This window comes from Blennius ocellaris (genome assembly GCF_963422515.1).
Source record: "Blennius ocellaris genome assembly, chromosome: 4".
NCBI classification, from domain to species: Eukaryota; Metazoa; Chordata; class Actinopteri; order Blenniiformes; family Blenniidae; genus Blennius; species Blennius ocellaris.
This window is the reverse complement of record NC_137653.1, coordinates 3661222-3683520: the sequence shown is the minus strand read 5'-3', so window position 1 is coordinate 3683520 and position 22299 is coordinate 3661222. Positions and strand designations below refer to the sequence as shown.

The following is a 22299-nucleotide window of genomic DNA, read 5'->3' as shown; positions in this document are numbered from 1 at the left end:
ATTTTGCATAATTACAACACCTGTGTGTGTAACAGGTAAATAAAACCCATATAGAGAAAAATCCAGGTGACCTAAAACCACTGAGAATATTTATATCCGATCTGCACGTTGCCGTCTGCCTCCTCTCAGCGTCGCAAACAAAGATGTGGTGTAAACATGGCGGCACAGTCTGGCATTATTCTACCGCAGGCCGTCCGCACGCAGCGGTTTGACTGACACACCGTAAACAACAGAGTCATTAGCTTCCGAGCACGATGCATCGTGACATGGAAGATTAACTACGCTCCATCCATGTGAGGCAGACAGGAAAGCGAGTGTGCATTTCCATATTCATAACAGACAGGCACAGACACCAACACACACCCTGGTGACCTTTTGAACGGCTCTGCGTGAGTCACGGTGGCCCGAGTGACTCCGAGCCAGCGGGTCAGGGACCGTGACAGGGTGGCCACCATAGCGGGCGGCAGACAAAGACGAAGACGAGAGACACCCCCCAGTGTCGGATAAAAGATGAATATGAATGCAGGGTGAAGGGCCTGAACGCCGGGCGCTTGTTGCTACATGTCACTGTGGCAGGAGTGAGGGAGTTGGCCGCCCTCAACCCTTTGAAATGCAGCACGGCGAGTAGATCTCGGGCGGTGAGACTCGTCAGGCGGGAATCAGCTTTTCCATGAGTTACAACTGGTCATTCGCGTCCACTCTGACAGAAATTGTTCACCTGCTAAACAGATGCAGAGGATTTTTTTCCCCCTTACATGTTCTGCTGCTTAGAAAAAAAAAAAAATTGCCACAATAGGTTGCAAAGGTTTACCATCACAACTCCTCACATACGCTTTTTTTTTCACCGCAAAAACTACAGGGAAGTGGTTTTATGGGAAATCACATGGATCTGTATTTCTTCTTATTTACAGGTTGCGTTTAAATCAGCGCAATAACTACCGATATTGTTCTATTATGACAGTAAGGTTTAGGTAAAATAAATAAATAAAAAATTAAATGATGAGACAACAGCCTGGCAGATGGGTTGCAATTGTTTTAGGCAGACACGATAAAAACACTCTTTCTTTCGGTTTCTTTGCAACACAAAAGTGTTATTTACTGGTGTAACATCTGGCGTGATTCAAAGACTGTGGGAGGAAGGAAAACCGAGAAAATTAAATATTGGCAGACTGTTCCTAAAATGCTATCATTTTATAATTACAAAGAGCACAAAACTGTCAGAACTCAATATATTTTATTAACCATTCTATATACATCTTAATTTAAGCAAGATGTTTCCTTCCTCTTCATTTTTGCACTTCACTTAATAACTCATCTCCTTTGGTGAATTAGTTCTAAGACAACTGTGGTATTTCTAACCATTCTGTGTGAGAAAAATCATTATGGTCACTATGACACAAACAGACTTGGTTAAATAATCTCAACACATTTTGGACCAAAAAGATTGGTTGATATAATCTAATGACAAACAACACTAAATACGTGACCGCAGTAGATGTGCAGTACAGAAAGTGCATTAATATTTTTACACATCGCCTCTAAAAATGTGTAGCCGCCTGGAAGATGACAACAGACTATTCATTAATATACAGGATGACTCAGCTGAGTCGGCCATCTGCTCGTCTCTTCGTAAAGGGGCATCCCTTCAGAAATAAGCTTGCTGTGGATTTACTTCACTGTGAATCGAACTGCTGACACAGGCTACTTTTATAATACACCTCCTCTCACCTCCTCATTCTCTATCTTCAGCGTGGCCAGGCGCGACTGCAGCTGGTGGTACCGCATCAAGAGCTCGGTTTGCACGGGCTGCTGCGCGCTCACCTGGCACACCTGGGATTAAGAAAGAAAAAGCGGACCATTACCAGGATGCTATCAAAGATATTTACCGCTAAAAGACAACCCAGAAACCCAATTCCTATGTCCCCGTCCAGCTCACCTCATCCCCCATGTGTGGCTGATAGTCAAAACGTGCCGGAGGGCAGAAGATCTGGCAATGTGTGTCCATGAACTTCAGCTTGTCTCCCCTGATGTCCATGGCGTCCACCGCTCCCTCCAGTAGGTCCAACCCCTCGTGGCGGGAAGTTTCCAGACTGTATTCGGCCGACAGGTAGGTTCTCATGGTGCGAGCTAGGCTCGCGTGGTAGCCCAAGTCGCAACACTGCAAGAAATACGATCGCGGATCAGCTGCTAAAAGATGCAAGCCCTCTGTCAACATGTTGATTTCTGGATTAAGTTAAACAACTTACATCTATCATGTCTGAGACATCATGGATGTAGTACTTGGCCACCAGGGCATTGGTAGCTGCCAGATTGAGAAGATAGTCGTTCCGGGCCTTTGTGCATTTCAGCTTGTTTTCAGAGTACTTGGCTTGTCTCTGGGGAGAAGGATGAAGAAAGAAGAAGACTCGAGCGTGGAACGGCTTCCTGATGTGCTCAAAGAATCCTTTACTGCATTAGACCGATATTGTCTTACATAATATGTGCATACACTGTATGCATCAAACACTGGTCACAGTGGAGAGAGGAACATTTCTAACCTTCCTTCCTGCACAAAGAGATTGATAAAATCCAAGAATTGGATTACGAATGCATTTGCAGATTATTTGTTGTCGAGTGTCGACACTTTCCCTATAATGCACATTTTGTCATGTGGGGTCGCGACGTCTTACAGACCTTCTCCTTCATTTTCTCCATCTTCTTCACAGAACTTCGTCTCTGCGGTCGTTCGTCGTGACCGTATCGCAGCAGGCCACTGCTAATGTCGTTGGCTTTGCCAATGTGCTTCTCCTCCTGCTTCTCCGCCTCCTTCAGCTTGCTCTCGGCACTGAGGCTCTCGGTGTGGTACATGTGGTACGTCTTCATCACCTGTGAGAAAGCGGAACAAATCTTGTACTCGATTTTAACAGCCTGAAGGGCACAATGCATAATTCAACAGCTGATATTATCTACACAAAGTCTGCTGCGTGGATCAAATGTGTTGCCCTTGTCCAACTTAATAGCAATTATAAATAAATGAAATAGCATAAAGCAACAAAACTTGCAACTTCAATTTTCTATTCGGAAATTGGATAACGGGTCCCCGTCTGAAATGATGAAAGGGAAAACATATTATCTTCCTCTATATCCTGACTAATTCTATTATTTTAGGGACAAGTAAATAATGAAATCACTGTGCCTTGTTGGAAACACAAGATCCTAGTATAGCTGCACTTTCATTTGTAGAAGCAGAATGTAAGTACGGTATTCTTAAATGAACACACTGGCGCTCACTTAAAACATTTACTACAAATGTACATAGCCTGTGTTTTCTATGTAAGCTGTGCTGATTCTGCAAATGAATAATGGAACATTAGTTATCTGCATACATTAGAAAAAAGTAAGGGGGACAGAACCATAACAAGCAAAATATGACGTAATAATGTAAAAGTAAATAATTAGACGAGAGAAAGTCTCAAATAAATAAGCAGAAAGGTTGATTTGTCTTCATTTTAAAATATAGTACTCCTTCAAACTTATCATGGGGAAGCGTGACGGACATGTAGTTTAATGTTGGAGAAAAAAAAGAGACTCGACAGTCTCTTATGATCATATTTCAGTTAATTTTATATAATTGAGGTTCTTATTAGATGGGATGAGTGACGCACTCTACATTTTGATAGAAGGTCAAGAAATTAGTCTAAAAACATTTTGCAAACACTGCAATTCTTGTACTTTTAACCAAGAGGTGTGAAACCGAAAGTACTCGAAGATGTGGTACTTTCAATGATAAAATCCAACATTCTCTTTCTCCAGCGGAATAATGAAAAGGGAAGTGGAGAGACGTCGGTGTTTCACTCTGACTGAAGCTTGCATGTCAGTGGTTACATAACCACATGATCATGACAAGACAAGTTACTAATGAACCCATGTAACCTCTGAATAGTTTTCTCCTCATCATTAGGGAGTGTAGACAAACCATTGTATCTATGGGAGTGTCAGAGTTTCACTCAGCCTTCATTGAAAGGGAAGTATTGTGCTCGGTGTGTCTCAGGTTGTTTTCACTGCTGCAAAATAGCATAAAATTCAAATTTATGTTTTTAAAGAATCCTCGCGTAAAGGTTCGAATCAACAATACAAATACACACAACATCTGCTTTTCCCATCACCGAGTCTCAAGTTCTGGTTTCCTAGCAACGCTGACCGAAGTGGACGTCTAAAGGACAGCGGGATCGATCAGCAGGGGAGGAGGAAGGCTTCAAAGTCACAGCGAGCAGCCTTCTCTGCAACAAACTCCGATACTTCCACCAAAGTCAGCCACCGATTGCAGCCGGGTGAAAAAAACTATTCGACGGATTAGTTGGAAAAATAACCGAGTTACACGCTTGTTTTGTTTAAGCTCCGTAACGTTACCAACGTGAAAGTTGGAAGTGACTCCTGCTCTTGCTTGTGCTGCGTGGGGGAGCTGCAGACAAGCATTTAATAATGCATGAACCAGGGAAAGGAAAAATCAATATGAGGATAGCGGTAACATTATTGTGGGCGGGATTGTGTTTCTTGAGAGAATACTTGTTAACGGGGTTTATGTCACACCTCTTATTCTGCATAGTTTGTGATTTGCTGAATATTTACTGGTGTCTTCTGGAATGCAGTTATCATGTCTGTGAATATATTATTTATCTGTTCTGTTGCCGCTATCTTTTCTCTGATAGAAGTCAAACTCTGTCTCTGGAAATAGAAAAAGAAATGGTGGTGCATAGGTTGTGCTACTAATCTCTCTCACTCAGGGTTTATCAAAACAAAGCCTATAATATTCCTCCTAAAAGCCTTATGGTGGCTGGCACATGCTGGCATGTCAACAGTTTGAGGTCAGATTCAATTATTGCAGGATTGTGATAAATGAGTCTAAACTAGGAGACCTAATATTGGCCAATGGTTTTAATTATCTTTGATTGATCACCTGAAGTAACAACTCAATAATGACTATGATTAAATGTGCAAGCAAGTAGCCAGCGGTAGAGTTTTGCAATCTGCATAAAGTAACAATCAAGAATGATGGATGCAATTATTTGACGTATCCTTAACAAATGTATGTTTGAGGCGTCCGGTTTCAACATGTTTCACTCTGCAATTATAATTCATGCTGAAATGAAAAACAAAATGTGGGTGTGACTCAGCTTGCACAGCCTAATTTGAATGAAAATGGAGTTTTAGAAATGTAAGGAATAAATTCCAAGGCGAGGGATGAATATTGAGACATGGTTTATATACTGCTTGCTTAAAAAAAAAAAAAAAAAAGTATATATTTTTTGACTTGGACACTTTGTTTGAGTAGGGTAAGAATTTCAATATTTTACTCTCTTTGTCATCCTTTTCTTAAGACAATAAAAGCTCCTGATATCACTCTGCAATAAGTCCCAGAATAAATGTCTGTTCGTCGACGTCCCACGATATCGCGGCATCACTTCTTTGCGTTCAGACAAATGAAGACGCAGCATCACTGCACACAGATGTTTCCTGTCTCCGCCACCACTCAGACTGTGTCTGTGTGTTTAATGTCGCACACGCAGCAAATACTACACATCAGAGCAGCACGTATAACAACTGTGATTCCCGAGCTACTGTGGATTGAAAAGGTGACGAGAGGCTCGTTGGGAGCTGCGTGCTCCTCCGCTGAGTGTGCTTGAAGCACAGCTCGGGGCAAGAACGCTCTGTCTCCTTCAAACGAGGTAAAGATTCACAGCGGGGGTAATAATGTAAATTTCCTTTTGACGACCTCGGCGAGAAGGAAGGAATGACCTGCGAAAAAGCTGCACTGCTGATAAGGCGTATCTGCGGCGCGCAGCGTCAGGCCAGCTGCTTCGCAGGTTGCAAATTCGGGGGATAGACCCAAACAAGCAGCACTGCACAGGCCGAAGAGGGAGACGGGATGTGTTTTCTCAGTGTGACTCACTGTGTAAAGTTCATTAGTGACCTTCACCAACTCTTCGTGCATCTGAACCCCGATGTCTTTACTCTGCGAAAAGGGAGAAAAGAAAGGAAATGGTTAAACGCGTGTAAAGGACAAATGAGGACAGGTATCCAAACATCTAAAGACAAGGAACTGGGTTATTCATGAAAACTGCTTTCTCACTTTTGTAAGAAAAAAAAAAAAAAAACACAACAAAAAAACAAAAAACTTGAAAGCTGCAAGCCAGTTTTAGTTTTGCATGTCAGCCAGCATTGAAATGCTGTCATTACTCTCCCCCAGAAAAGATCTAATACAATGCCCAAAGTGCACAGGAAGACAAAAATAGAACAGTGCAGCAGCAGCAGAATATTTCCCATGGAGCCGAGTCACAGTTTCAGCTCCGTTGCAGAGGATGAGAGCCTATGATGAATTGGACATGTCCCACGATAGGACTTAAAGCCCAAGAGGAGGAACGGTGCCAGTGGAGAGTGACTGGAAATCTGATTGAGGGGCGACGGAGCGACACACACCCAAATCAATCCTGCATTTTTGTATTTTTTCTTTTCTTTTTTTTTTTTTGTCACATCTCCGGAACCACCTTCACAAAGCAACCTTGCGTTTTCACATCTGTCATGAATTACACTTTAGCACATTCAGTGCTTTTAAACTTTGTCTGAACAAATGCCAGAGTCGACTCATTCCTTTGCCCGCATGTGTAATTAATTAATGGGGGCGACTGCACTGCAGCTGAACCGGCATGCTTAACAGGATTATTGTTTTGGAGAACTTTTATCACAAATGAGGCGAAGTTTGTGCAAACAAATCTTTTCTGTAGGCAGTTATCAATCCTTTACTTGTTGGTCGGAGGCCCTCCCGTCCTCATTAAGGCTCTCGTCGAGACCGTGAGGAAACCTCTCGGGGGTATAAATTACTGCAGATTTCTTATACTGATCGGAATACCCAGAGGTAGTTTGTTCACAGGCAATCTGCTCCTCTCCTTCACTCCATTCACTGTGTGTGTCCGTTACGTAACGCAAGAGCACAGCTGAGGACAACAGCTTGAGATTAAATATAATTCTGTGATGAGTCGTAATTATCATGAAGTTGTTGTGTGATATAATTAGTCAGTGAGTGAAGTCATGTCAATAAAGACTAGAGTTTCACAAACCCGAGGTGAGTTGTGCACATCGGGAATGAGGGAGACGAGACGGAGAAACAAAGGCTCCAATGAGGCTTCACGGATTTAAGATGTTCTGCAACTGGTGTTGATTTAGACACATGAATACTCTAAATGAAAATGGTCAAGATGTTGTGGAAAGCTAAGAAAAAAAAAAACTCTGCATGTAAGTGTCGCATGCTTAAAAAATATTTTACATGTGTAAACATATATATGTGACTGTAAGATTGTTTAAATGAACATAAACTATGTATAGATGTACTAACTGTACTAATTTAGATGTTTCCATTTATTTTCAGATTTCTTTACTGGGATGTAGATATTTAGCGTTTTGGTGTATTTTCACTTCATATAGCAAGAGATGAGTCTTCTCATTACTCCAGAGGAGGCTGCTCACCTTTTGTTTGTTGTCATTTAACTTCTGCGACTCCTACTACATTTTCTACCCTTTTTTAAATCACATTTACTTCACATTCAGTACTAACCTACATGCAAAAAGACAAGAAATCTTTCCGTTTTAACCACATCGCTCATATTACTAAATAAAGCATATTGCATAATGCTCTTTCTATAGGCACTTGAATAATGTAATTAGTCCAGATATAAATAAGATAGTGATCATTATCTAGTGTGCATGTAAACGGGCCAAATACATCTGATCAATATGGGTTCAGGCTCAGCAGAAAATGTAATATTGCGTTGAGGGACTGCTTACATATACTGTAAGTATTACTAACACAGACGTGGCCAACATTTGAACCTGGTTTTATCGCCGTCGGTCTGACGTCACGCCCTCAGCGGTGAACCTCGGTCAGGCGAGCGGAGCGGAGGAGCTCGGTGACGGCGTGCGTTAGTAGCGGTCAGCGGCACTTGCCCTCGTCCATTCAATTCGGATTCTGACCTTTTTGAAGAGTCTGATGACATCCTCGCCCACGTGCGCCAGTCGCACAATGACGTTGTTGTTGTAGATGTCACTGAGCGTGGCGTGGTCTCTGCTCTCCCGTCTGGTCTGGTCCAACACCAAATACCAGCAGTTCACGGTGGAAAGGAGATTCTGGTCTTTTCTGCAACAGAAAAGAAAACCAGGCAATTCAGTTTGAGATTGAAAGGACTGATATTTGATCCCCCAACCTAAAAAAAAACTCCTTCAATACACACACCAGAATTTGCAGTTGGAACTTCAGTGGCAGCGTTTAAAATGAATTTGTACTTAAATGAGCGTCGCCATGAAGGATTAATGCATATATTTTCCATTAGAGATCATGGGGTCACTGCACACATGGTAATGTGAAAAAAACAAGGCTGCTGTATACACAAGTTGACCGACACGCACATAGAAAACATGCCAGCTGCCCCTCAGCTCAAGAGACCATGTGAGTTCAATTATCCTCACAGCAAAGAGTTTGTTTCTCTTCTTGTTTTGTTTTGTCTTTAGAGAGCGGTTTTGGTTTTTTTTCCCCCTCTAACCTTTAACATCTGAGGGCTGCAGTGATAACATTTTTGCAGGACAGCCCAGCAGTTAGCATCACTTTGGATCCCCCGACTCGAAACCACCGAGACGTTTCCATTGTTCTGGTATGAATAAAGTCCAAACGCAGAAGCTAATGAGGCACGTGTGTAAGATCATTGTCAATAATCGAACCCTTCTTTGTGATGTTTGCATGTGAAATAGAGTTATTAGACGTACCAATCATGATGCAACCACAACACCACTGCAAAGTTCCTTACTTTTGCTCTGATTTTGAGTATCAGTCGTTTTCACCTCAGCGTGACCTGGGAAGTACCACAAACTACAAAGTGATAACTCTTACTATAAGTTTGAGTAAGAGCACTTTGTAAAAGGGCAGGTCTGGGGACAATGAGGCTGTAAACATGTCTAGTGTGTGTTTACAAGGGTGACGTATTGTCAGCGGGGCATTTAATGTGTTTTACGTTCCGTAATAAATCACGAGATTCTACAGACCCAGTGTTAAAGACAGACAAGTGTCAAGTGTCCAGCCACAAACTCATTCAAACAACTGATTTTTTTGAATTTTTTTTATTTCAGGTTCTGGCACTTACTTTTTGTAGAATTACATAACAGCTGCATGCAAATGCAGCTTATTATTATTATCTCACAGCTGATTCAGTTGAGTTACACAATTAACTAAATTGAAAATCTATTGAGCTACAACACTGTGTGAGAGAGTGACGAGTCACATTCTGACGAATGTGCTGAACACTGCGTGCCCTTGTTGATGGGGAAATGACATTCAGGAGCCATTTCAGAGCCAGATAGTCATCTCTGCTGATTTGCCACCACGGAAACTTTCATCTTATCACAGAAGCTGCGTATTTGACTGTACAATGAGAATGCCATCATTATGAACGTATGACGCTTTTACTGGCTGTGACTTACAAAAACTGCTCAGTCCTTCTGGTGTCAACGAGAACCGGTGCACAAAACACCCAGACACACATTAGAACACAAGACACCATCAGCAGCAACATCTGCGCATCTTAAACCCAAAGCAGGAGAATAAAAAAAAAAAACTGCAACTAATAAAGTGGAGAAGTCAGAAAAGTACCGTTTTTGAAGCATGTCTGAACTAATTATTGTCTGTATAGTCATACTCAGTTAATAATTCCACATCAATCTATTGTCTTCTTTAGCAATAGGTCTGATTTAAAAACGAATCTGCAGATTTCCAACAAGGAATAAAAGATAAAAGTAGCTATTTTTGACTCTAATCTTAGTTTGGAGGATTGTACTTGAGTGCCTTTCACTGAACCCCCTCCCCAAAAAAAGAGCCAAAATTCACTTCAAAACAAAAATGAAAGCATAAATACAGCTCTCAGAGGATCGACACGATCAAAGTCTTGTGGCGGTCGGAACAAAACGAGTTACAGATTCTTCAGCGAAACAGTTTCTGGTCCGTAACAAAGCAAGAAGGTGGCGTCGCCCTCGTCCTGTTTTCTCTCAAAATCCCTATATTTTCTATAAGTCGTTAATTTAACGGCACTCATTTTCTTTCAAATCCAACTCCAATATGTTTTTTACATATTACCTTTTCATCCTCACACCTAGATATGAATACTGCAGTGAGGTATACGCCACACATAAACTGATGCTTTGTGTTCTACCTCAATCAGCCACAAAATTATGACCACCTTCTGATGCGATTCAGTTCCAGTAGATGCAGCCGACAGCCCTGACCAACCGACGCATGGTCTTCTAAAGGACTGCTGTGGTATTTGGCATCACATCTGTTAAGTGTTTGTAATCATACCGGCTTTGTCCGGCACATCCCACAGATGCTCATTTGGACTGAGATCTGAGTCGATTGGCAGAAGTCAACGCCTCAAAATGGTTCTTCCCATCATTCCTGAACCATTTTTGCAGTTGGTGGGAAGCATTATGCTGCTGAAAGAGGCCATTCCCGTCATTTCCTCCCCTTCCATCCTTCCACCCTATACATGGATGGAAGGATCGAAGGGTTTCCAGCAAAACATTATCAAGAGACTCAGGTTTCCTCGCATGTCCTGCCTTCTTTCCAAAGAGCATCCTGGTGTCGTGTGTTCACGGTCACCGTTGGTACGTTCAGTGTTGAACAGTGGTCAGTATGGACACTGTGACGGGTCTGCAGCTCCGTACACAACAAACTGTACTGCGCTCTGTATTCTGCAGCAGATTGAGTTGCAGTAGCTCGTCCTTTGGATCAGGCCACTGGGTCCAGCCTTTGCTTCTCTTTACTTCTGCATTTTTAATAGCCCCTGGCCACACTGCAGACCAGGAACTCACTACAAACACTGCAGTTTTGAGAATTTTCTGACCTAATCCTCTCGCTCTCGCCATTTGGTTGTGATCAAATTTACTCAAATCTGTTAAGTTTGTTGATTATCTTTCCTTCTAATGCCTCAACTTTCGGGGCAGAAAGTCATCTTGCTGCTTGGGCTGCATGATATCAGGTCAACATGCGATGAGCAATAATGTGGCCATTAGATTTGCTTCTTAGTTCTTTGTAATTTAAGTTTTTTTCTTTCTTGATAACAGTGCTTTGATGCCTCTCCTCCCCGTTTGTCACACGTGTGCCCAGTTTCCACCAGTAACATTTCAGAAAATTAGCACATTGTTGATTTTGTTGGGTTTTTTTTGTCAATGACTTCAAAGCTTCCAAACCAGGTATGAAATAATAAAAGAAAAGAAAATTGTTATTAATCGTAATTTGCTTTGCTATTTGAAATTCCATCATTGTGAATTTGTCCAGCATGAGTTTAGTCAACTTTTGCGATATGTATATTCATGTGTTGACATCGCAATTACAGTAACGCAGCCCTATTTACTCCTTTACATATCTCACCTCCAGTTGCCATTAGAGAAAAACAAAGAGCTTTATTCACTTCATATCAGTGGTCATGATGTTATTCCTGCAAGGTTGTGTATAAAAGTGTAAAAATGTATGATTCAGTTCTTCTGTTTCGCTGGAAAGCTGGAACTTTTCAGATTGAGTTGTTTGAAGCGTTGTTCTTAAAGGTAATCCAGAGTGCAGGGTCTCGGCATCTTCTTTTTTTTTTTCCCATTTCCTTTCATCCTTTAACTCTTTGAAAAAAAAGAAGAGCACGAACAAGCCATCACCATCGACCCGTCTTTCAAGCAGAGCAGGTGTTTGATCCCGGACACGGGACGCCGACGAGCTGACTGGAAAACTTTAGCTGCCTGCTGCTCCTGAATATGAATGAGACCGGCGAGCTTATAAGACAGAGGAGCCGATGTCGAACAGCTCGTGACAGACGGAGGTTTTTATGTCTGACAGCCGACAAAAAAGTACAACAATGCCTCTCTCACAACGAGCGCGCTGCATCTCAAAAAATGCGAGGCTCAGCCAAACGGGAGTTCTCTCACAATCCAGGCACCTTGTTCACCGACTGACTGCGCCGACATCAACCACCCCCACAAATGTAACCCAACAGGTTTGATAAATGTTCTCTGACAGGTCTTTCATTAGACGTGACACAAGAAATTTAAATCTGAAAAAGATTAGTGATAGGGGGGGAGAAGAAAAAAATAGGGCAGCAAGGTTTTACTATTAAAGAAAAATTGTAATCTAAGTGAAAAGGTGCAGAGCTCATCCAGAAACTCCAGAAGAGAAGACCACACAGTAATATTAATGATGAAAGACTTAGCCAGTCCTTTACAGTCTACATGAGCGTGACCATAGTGCTTGACAGACAGATATAATGATGTCCATTTAATGTGACGGGGGGGGGGGGATCTGGGACAGTGGGAAAGTCATGCAATGTGAGGTTGGGGTTGTTTTTTTTTTTTCTTTTTGCAGGGTCTTCCTTTGAGGGAATGCTCCATTTATCAATGTCTACAATGACAGGAGCTCTCTGACATGATTAAACTTTATATCCAATTGGTTGGAGGGACTGAAAGAGAGAAGGGAAGACCTCTCCTGAATAAACCAATGTGTTTGTTACGCCTGGCTGACACAGCCAGGTCACATGAATGAGTGTACTACTACAAATCTTCCCCTGTACTACAGTCCAATGTGATTTTAGATGGATGTAAATTTGAGCGATTGCATTGAGTCAGTGACAAATGTATTTGTTTTGGTTTTTTTTTCAAATTGCGGCTTTGATGTAGTTTTAGTTAAATCACTTTCATATAAATTAGCTGAGAATTTTACTTTCTGTTGGTCGAGTCATGTGGCTTCAGTCATCTGAAGCCTCGCTGTTAATACACAAACCTGTTATTTGAAAAGAAAATGTACATCCAGCTAATAATAGCCATGCTGTTGCTGATATTCAGTAGGTTTTATTTGCTTTTATCTGGAGTCGGGGACTGTAATCAAACTCGCGGACATGAGCAGCAACATGTAATTAACCCACAATCTGAAAGCCACAACGTGCTGCAGGCCAACGTGGACATACATGGAGGAAGAGGTTTCAAAACATGCTGCGGGGTCTGTTTGCTTCCTGAGCACTGATCACACACACACAGACAGCAGAGGACAAATGAAGCCAGTCTGAGTGGGAACAGCTCCTACGCTCTGTTTCTTCGGGTTGCTCAACGAAACTCTCGATTTATTTTCCGTGTCCGCAGAGAAGATGTGGGTATCTGGGGTGCAGTTTGGTGAGAAGTTGTTTGAGATTGTAAATGAAATGACAGCCATGGAGAGAAAAAAAAAAAAAAAAAACAGGGGGTGGATAAAGAGTCTGACCTAGTTGGGAGAAACACAGTCGCCTGAGGCCACGAGCTTCCTTGGCCCTGGTTTCATTTCAGGTCATTTCTTCTGCTTTCATCCCTCCTCTGCGTTTTGCCGTTAATCCTTTCTCTTGTGTCTGTTTTCACGTGTGAGTGCCGTCTCAGTGATCAGTAAGAACTAGCTGTTGTTTACCAGTCTGACACATTTGTGCCGCGCCGCCGAGCGGCAGACTTTAGCAGGACTCACTTGAAGTGCTGGTGCTCTCTGGAGGTGCGAATCTTGGAGGAGTAGCGCTCGGCCAGTTTGTCCAGACCTCTGGAGTACTCCAGCTGGAGCTCGGCTTTCCGCCGGAAGAACTCCTGCAGGTCCTGCAGCAGCTGCAGCCGGGACTCGGACTGCTGCTCCAGACATCGAAACTGCTCCACCAGCTGGTTACGGATCTCTGCATATCAAAAAGAAAGACCATCTTCAGAAGAAAGAAAAGGAAAAAAAGTCTCTTTGTGGTGGTGGGCCTCACCTCTTCCTGACAACAGAGGTGCAGGTCAGCATCATCTTTGTATTGAGCAAAGCGTGTAATCACAATTACGTGCGGACACAGTCAAGCCAGTGCAAGCACTAATAAAAGCACAAAGTCATCATAATTGGATAAAACTGGAAGTCAAAGTGCATTTGTCTGCTCTGTGTGTGTGTGTGTGTGTGTGTGTGTGTGTGTGTGTGGTGGGAAGGGTGGGGGTGAGTGTCTGAATGCTGGGGAAGCACACGTTCATATGAGATGCATGTCTGATGATTGCAGCAGACAGCACGGAAAATATAAAATAGGTCAGCTTCTCAAAATGCATTGTGCTGAGCGAGCCTTCAGAGAAGTTTGTCTTGAAAAAAACAAAACAAACTGCAAGCATTCTTTCTATTATGAGATTACTGTGGCCTCTGCATATGAGGTCTGGAAAACATTTTATTTGCTCCTGTTTATAGTGTGAGAAGGACAAGAAATTATATTTTTGTTTCAATTTTGAAAGAATACTTGTAGAGACCAAAAGGAATCCCTTTGTCCCCAATACAGTATTATACCTCTATGCAATGTATTGGTAGCACCTTTTGGCTTCATTATTCACCTGCTCGTAAAGTTACACTATAGTTTTATAGTTTTGTTTTTTTTATTACTAACTTAAAAATAAAAAATAAAAAAATCCTGAAGATCGATTTTCTTAAATGTATCAGAGGACTGCTGTGTTGGTCCTTCTGGGGTCTGTGCTCATAAAAACATCCTACATAGTAATAACATCACATTTACAGCCTCCCATTAACACTGAAAAGGGACACAAATCACATTCTATGCCATCCATGTACTGTTTATTGCAGCGCAGCCATAAATCCACAGGCTAAGAGGCTGCTGAATGCTGAGCACATATCATGTCCGAGCCCCAGGCTCATACAGTACAGACCAAATATCACGAAAGCACATAGACACAAATGGCAACGTTCCTCTTTTAGTTTTTTAGGTAATTATGACAAAACTAACACGCTGCTTGAGTATAATATTCCCAAGTTGTTTTGTTATGCAATAAAAAAAGAAAAATTAATGTTGTTTTTAAAATATTTACTCCTTGACTTCAACAGTTTACTCATTTTAGTTTACACACAGGATAATTTCTATTTTTCTTTCAATATTTCCCTTTATTTTTGTGCAAACAATTTTAAGTACATGCAGAAAATTCTCATATTTATTGCAATAATTTATCAAAATCATTTGAATATGCATGATGAAAAACCTGAACCTTAATTAGAAAATGCATTTTGAAAGCGTCTTTGCCAGTGTTTTTCCCCAGACAGATTTCTTCATGTGTTTTCATAAACTCACTCTCACAGCCTGGATTTGTTGCGAATGAGATGTTTGCTCGCTGCAGGGTAGCTGGCCTTCCCTGCAGCGTCCTGCAGCCATGAGCAATTCAGCATGTGAATTCTGAATTCACGTGCTCAGTTTTCCATTAATCTGACCAAAATCCTTACCGACTGAGAGGTCGGATTGTCTCGTTTACGTGAACACCAAACAAACTGATGGTGTTGACGTTGCGTGTTCACATGCACCAAGAATATCATGCGACTCAGTCAGAAGGTGTTTGTCACACGTGCACATGATCCCACATCCAGCTGTAAGATCGCCAGTACTGATAGAAACAGCATGTTGCTTTTCTGTTGAAACAGCAACACACATTCTTGTTCAGACGAGCACGCTGCATGTTTTTGTATGACGTGGCAGGGTTTTCACCTGTATCCACCAGCTTTGTCATCACTTTATTTTTTTTCTTCAAAAATCACTGTGTACAGAGTGTCCCTGGCTGAAATGAGTAACAGACACAAACACAAACCTCCAACAGTGGAAAGAAACCTGCAGTGCCGTTTACATGGACTCGGATCGGATCATAACCAGGCTTACGCCGCCTCCTTAATCCGGTCATAATATCAATTGGATAGGGTCAATCTAATCAGAAAGCAGTGTTTGCGTGACACAATTACAATCAGATCAGCATTTAATCTGATTACTTATGGTGTTCTCTTCCCATGCCTGCTAATCACAGTGAAACAGCACAACCCCAGTGAACATGTTGGGAACTGGAGTTCAGAAAATTGTCCGCTTTGTAAGGAACAATTCAGCAACTTCGCGATGGCTGAAGTTTCCACTATGATGGAGTATGACAACCATGCATATGATCGCTTTGCACTGAAAGGAACCCTGTGAGACGTTATCAATGGAAGAGATTGCCCATTTGAAGAAATGCCCCTTTTGTTCACCTCTAAATGCTTGTTTCTGTATCTCCAATGAAGGACTTCAAAAATGCCTCCCACATTATCCGGGACTGCGAGTGTGAGTGAAAACATGAATGAGCGAGTGAGACAAAGGCAGAGTAAATATGTAGTCCCTTGCTATCTGTAGATGTGCCCCTCGTGGTCCCCACAGTTGCCCAGTTGCCTGGTTACATGCCTCTGGAGGCATTTCAAATGAGAGCAGGCCAACTCCCCGTTCTGACAGTCGCAGCAGTCAGTCTGTTTAGCATATTGCCCAAGGACAAGGGCAACTTGCTCCCCGCTTCGAAAACACTCAGTAGACGGCCTGTGATGAACAATGAGGCAGCATTTTACTTTAAAATAGGGAGAACTGCGTTGTGCCCCGTTTAAACTTGTGACCAGTGAAATAGGCAATTAATTGACTTGTGTGAATTGAATAACTTTAATAATACCGTGACAGTCTAAAAGACCAAGCAGACAAGCTAATGAGCAACTCTGAATTGATTTTGCGCCATAAATTTATAAGGGATACTTCAAATAGGCTCATGATATTTGCATTGACTCTCCTGTGAGCAAGTTATTTTTAGATCTTAAACTGTTACTAGGGACTGTGCAATGCTGCGCTACAGTCGATGAATGATTCAGGCCTTTGCAGAGTAATGCATAATTGCAAAGAAGCTGGCGTGGGGAGTGCAAGTCAATTACTGTGTACGTACCAAGAATAAGACTCAAAAGTCAACTGCAATCTCTTTTCTTTTCAACCACTTCATTGATGACACAAGAGTAAATACTGATTCAGCGCGCTGTGTGACTGGGAGCGGTGAGCGGCCAAAACGAATAAAATGCTCCACACCCAGAAGCTTGTGGAAAATCACTACCGGTAATCAAATTTGAAATATTTCTAATGTTATTTTCCTACTAACTGTATACTGTAAAGAACCGGTGATTCAAAAAACATTTTCATCGTGAATTAATGGTTTCCATAGAGATGGCGCTAACATGGAGGCAGAGTGAAGAATATAATCGCAGACTCTACCCAAAATGTCAATTCCTTACCATTCAAACACAACAATGTAGCAAGTAAACACAATCCTCAGCTGAAAGAAAGCAACCGCAACCATTTAACATGGCGCACATATTGCTCGCTCATGTATGATCATCATCTGGACAAAAGTGCTCGGCGGCTGTTCGGCGTCACTGAACGGCGCCGGTTACCGCCAGGTCACGGAGGGTTTTTCGAGGCCAAGCACAAACACCACGTGTCTGCGGCGGCTGCGCTTTCTGACAGACGACTTAATGAAAGCCTGCGTGGAACGACGGGGTAAATATTGGTCACCGCTTGTTGCCTCACAGCTCACCCCTGCATCGCTGCAGCACCGAGTATCACACAGTGAGGAGTCCGCCGTCGCCACAGTAACCTGCTCCCGCCGTCCCCGGCGCAGCCGCCGCGGTTGGCCGGCAGCAGTCTCCGAGGCCGCGTCTGCGCGTTAGCTATGCGTGGCTGGTCACATGGGGGCTAACCCAGACTGACACGTTGACATAATTTGTTACAAATCAAGGCCGCGTTCTGTGAACACTTGTCTTGTGAACGCGGCGATGGCCGTGGCGTGCCTTTGTAGGCTATTTGCTTGAGTTCACATTTTCTCCGTCTCTCATTCCGTAGAAATATTCTCCCAACAAGGGAAGGCGTCGGTACTTTGTGCAGCCACGGAGGAGGAAAGCCAAGAACTCCAAGCAGGTTTTCTCTTACAGACAACGCCGAAACTGCGTGCGCACGTCTGACGGCAGAATCGACTGACAGCCTGACACACGCGTTGCAACGACACAGGCGACAGAGCGCCTGCTTCACGGTTGTAATACAAGCCTGACACTTCACGACGGTATCAGTCGAAGCATTCTTGCATTACGATGAGAACCCACAGTGGGGTGTGCCTGCGTGCTCTCCGTGGCGGTGGGAGTGTCTGTAGCGAGATGCTACTTGACAGGACAGTCTGCGCGACAACAAATAACTACATTGTCCACATCAAGGGAGGGCTAAAGCTGCACGCATTCCCCATTCCCTGGTGAATGGCATTTGGTGTAAAGGAATTGTAACGTGCCCTATTACAGCAATTTCTACACAAGGCTCCAAACATATCAAATTGCATTAAAGAAAAATGTGGCTCGGGGCAAGAAGTACAGTGTGACGCACGATAAAGGGGGCATCCCCTCATTTAGTCTTGTTTTGGTTTCAGATCAGCAGAGAGCCCGGAGTCACCTCGGGCTGGTCAGCAACACACTTCACAAGGGAAATATCAGTTAATCTGAAGAGCCTTGCTGCTGTTTTGGTCACAGATAAAATAAATATTCAATAGATCGGCAAATTACCATGTAAAATTCCTTTACCTCACTTGCCGAGTACAGACAGAAAATGACTGAGGCCTTCGCTGTTTTCTGAAATGTGGCAAGTTGAAAAACACCACAAAGTGCAGCAGGCCTGGACCTGATGGAACTGCCGTGCAGTCAGCAACTCAGCATTATTGGACACCAGTGTCAGTGTCAGAATAAAGCCCCCGCAGCTCCCGAACCTTCCTAAACCCAGTTTGCAAATGAGCTTAAGATGTCAGCTTATGAGCTTTTTCTGAAACCGAGACGAGAAATGGAGGCGCGGACGGCTCTCTCGCCGATGTGGAAGCCAGAAAACGAGTTTGTGAAAGACAATGAGGGAGTCGAGCAGGTCAACAGAGAGAGTGACGATCAGAAGTCAGCTACACCTCACGCCGCAGAACACTACACATGCTTGTCATACCAAACATATAACAAGCTCTCCCATTTCAACTCGATGAGTATGCAACAGCAACAGAGCCTGAGAAACGAGACGGAATAACTTGGAAACGCTTCCATTCAATGAATTGATCACAATGTGATATGAAGCAGTGAATACTGACAAGTCCAGAGATAATAACGAGACACTGCGTTATGATGTTAAAAAAGAAAAGAAAAAAGATTTTCCACAAACACTTCAATGCTTGTGTCAACATCTTTCTTTTCAATTCACGAAAAATATGAAAGGGGGTCATAATAACTAGCCTGAAAACTTTAGGAAAACAGATGACAGATCTGTTTCCATCTGTTTGCAGTCTGGTGCTGAGCAAAGTTAAGCTATCTGCTGGCAATCGCTTGCTGCACAGATCCGAGGCTGGGTACTGATCTTTTCAGCAAAGCGGAACTCGAGAAGCTCTACATCAGAAAAGGTACTTAAATAGTACATTTGTATAAATAAGATAAGATTCATGTTTTTTGTGGTTATGAATCAAACGAGAGAGCAAATGTTCATGTTAAATATGACATTTGGGGCACGATTTGAATATGGACACGACCAACAAGAACATACAGATAGAATAGTGCTAAAGTACAGCGAGGACATCGTCACTTTCCAGAGGTTTGATGTGTGGTCATGCAGTACTGGTGAAACATTGAGTATGTGGATAACTTGGTTCTACTGGAGCATCAAGCTTGATTATAGCCTTTAGTAACTACATTCCATTAAGCTAAGTCCAAATCAGAAATATTCCCCAAAGATGTCCTCATGTCCAACCACTGAGAGAGCAGCAGACCGACGGAAGAGATTTGTCAACATGGACTTCCAAAGTGTCTCATCTGCAGCCTCATATTTCAACATATGCAATCCCCATTTTAACTGGGCTTGTCTTGAGTTATGCCAGACTGAAGCTAATTATCATCTTAAATGATGAATAATCTGAAAAATTGTTTCATTATTCATCGCTATGTAGTTGTGCTCAGCATAAAAGTCTTAAAAAGGATCGTGTCGATCAAAGAACAACTTCGAACACTGAAGAACGAAACAGTTTTCTTGCCAATGAAGTGAAATAACAGTCAAATAGTCTTTTCCCCTTGTATGTATCAACCTACACAGTTGAGAAATGATCAGTGAAACCGTGAAGATGTGACTCCGTCCCATCTTGAGAAGAAAGCCCATCTCCACCGTGGACCGTCTGCTCTCATACAGCATCAGTGTTCCTGACTCACTCCCCTCTCTCTGGGTGGTTTATCCAGTCACATATTTAGCGGCAGACAGTGAAATCCTTTCATGGTTCATAATTCATACAGACGGCATACATTATTGATGGACTTTCTGAACTGTTGACTATGTGACCTTCTCAAGCATTCAGTCTTTTTTTCCTATTGCACTCTGTCCTGGAGTGTCAGAAAAATAGTCATTACAACCCATGTTGTCCAGAAAAAAAAAAAGACATCAGAAATCAATATATGAATGTGAAGGTAAAATTATACAACTGATTTTTCATGGCATGGCCATGTCAATGCCTTCGGGTACGTTTCAGAGCTGGGATGTGAGAGTATTTTAGCTGATGGGGCCACATGCAGATCAATTTATCTTGAGTGGGCCCATTTGGACCATTGACATGATAGCAAAAATAACTTGTAAATATTGACAAGTTGAAATGTTCCCATTGTTTCTGTGAGGTAAATAAGTGTTGTCAAAAAAAACCCAATACATTACATATTTTACCCAAAACTTGAACATGACCAAGTCAACAAAGTGCAGTTTAAATATGATGCCGTTTGTTGATGCCTCTTGGCTGAAAGATACAATGGAATGCGACCATCTACATCAATGACTTTTCTTGCATCCATACATCGAAATAATAATTGTGCTTCATTCTTATGAAACGTCCTTGATACAGATATTTTAACTGATATCTTTGGATGACACTCCAAAAACAGTGTCATCCTCAGTCATTCATGTTGGAATTAAAAATTTAATTAATGTCTTTGAAATTGTACTTTTCTGCAAGGTCACGCCTGGGCCGGGTTGGACCCTCTGGTCATGCCTTGTTTTGTTTTTTTTGGTTTATTTGTTTTTTTGCCCTATGTTTGACACCCCTGCGTTACGGGTACCTGTTGGAAAAGATCGAATTGCGGGCATAATAACCCCAGAAAATGCATTGTGCACGTTGGAGCAATGTGAGGACCTCCAGTAGCTGCCATGGCCACACATGCAGGGCTCAGAGGAACCGGATCGACCAAGTTACATCCTCATTATTCCATCTCTTAAATTTACGCACCAACCTCATTCAACCCAAAGGGGGAGAAGGAATTCGGGGGAAATGGCATGAGTCATTTTCAGAAGAAACGTAAAAAAAAGAACATACAATGAACCCAACAATCTGTCCCACCCCATAGCCATATAAAGCTTTTTGGTAAAGTTACGCAATAGTGGCTCCACACAGTGAATAACAATAAGATCGGGCCTGCGCGTCACCAACCTTTCACTTGGGTCTCATATTCGGCAATAATCTCTTTGTCCTTCTTGACTTTCGCCTGAGATGACATTTTGGGGGAACGGACTGTGCAATCCTCAGCCAGGAATCAGCGGCTCTGTGGCCACAATGCAAAAAAAAGAAAGAAAGAAAGAAAACCCGGTCCGCAGTCCTCTCCGGATAGTTGAGCAACAATCAGACGCGAACCATCGCCCGCTTGACACAAGTTGGCAGATTAAAAACGCAGTGGAGGGTTTTTTTTTTAATTTTTTTGCGCGTCCGTCGCTGCGCTGCGTCGATCTAGAAGTGCAGAAGGCTGCTGCTTCTGCTGCTGCTGCTTCTTCTGCTGCTGCTGCTGCTGCGCTCCGGCCGCGGCCACTCCTCCACACCGACACTCCTCAGCGCAAACGAGCCCTGCTTGATGCACATTTCACACAGCCTCGGGTAATCTTCTGCAGCTATGGCAGCACCCAGTGATAAAAAAGCACTGAGCTCCTTTTTTCTTTTCTTTTTTTTTTTTTGCACTGTTCAGACTGCTCCCCCCTTTTTCACCCTCTCTCTCTCTCTCTCTCTCTCTCTCTCACTGCAAGTTCAACCCTGCTGCAGAAAAAAAAGACTGAATGGATGTGAAAGTCAATGTGAGACTCCTCCCCCAACACCATCCCTGCACACACACGCACACACGCACGCACGCACGCACACACACACACACACACACTTTTCTTTTCACGCATGATTTAAGATTCTTCTGTGTGAAGTGAAATGAAAACCTTCGGCCAATAACAGACATGCTTGCCTGCAAGCTCGAGGAAACACACGAGCGGTTTGTGAGTAATTGGATCTTGACTGCTTCTGTTCCCATGAACATTTCAGCACAACACCGAGGAAGAAGCAGCCTGGTGGTAATGAGTATCGATTGTAGTGTGTGGCGTCAAGGTACTG

At 42.8% G+C, this 22299-nt stretch overlaps 1 protein-coding gene across 2 annotated transcripts in view; it reads right to left on the bottom strand.

Annotated features, from left to right (window-relative positions):
- The window catches only part of LOC308129773 (SLIT-ROBO Rho GTPase-activating protein 3-like), a 35043-nt gene extending 13117 nt beyond the window's left edge, over window positions 1-21926 (bottom strand). For both annotated transcript variants that reach the window (XM_080495844.1, XM_080495845.1), the window contains exons 1-8: window positions 21364-21926; window positions 13538-13733; window positions 8005-8167; window positions 5930-5992; window positions 2674-2865; window positions 2247-2375; window positions 1937-2158; window positions 1729-1830 (exon numbers count right to left, since the gene is read on the bottom strand). In XM_080495844.1, the coding sequence (XP_080351970.1) occupies window positions 1729-1830; window positions 1937-2158; window positions 2247-2375; window positions 2674-2865; window positions 5930-5992; window positions 8005-8167; window positions 13538-13733; window positions 21364-21430 (1134 nt within the window). In that variant the 5' untranslated portion in view covers window positions 21431-21926. The remainder of the gene's footprint in view (window positions 1-1728; window positions 1831-1936; window positions 2159-2246; window positions 2376-2673; window positions 2866-5929; window positions 5993-8004; window positions 8168-13537; window positions 13734-21363) is intronic.
- Between the last annotated feature and the right edge of the window lie 373 nt (window positions 21927-22299).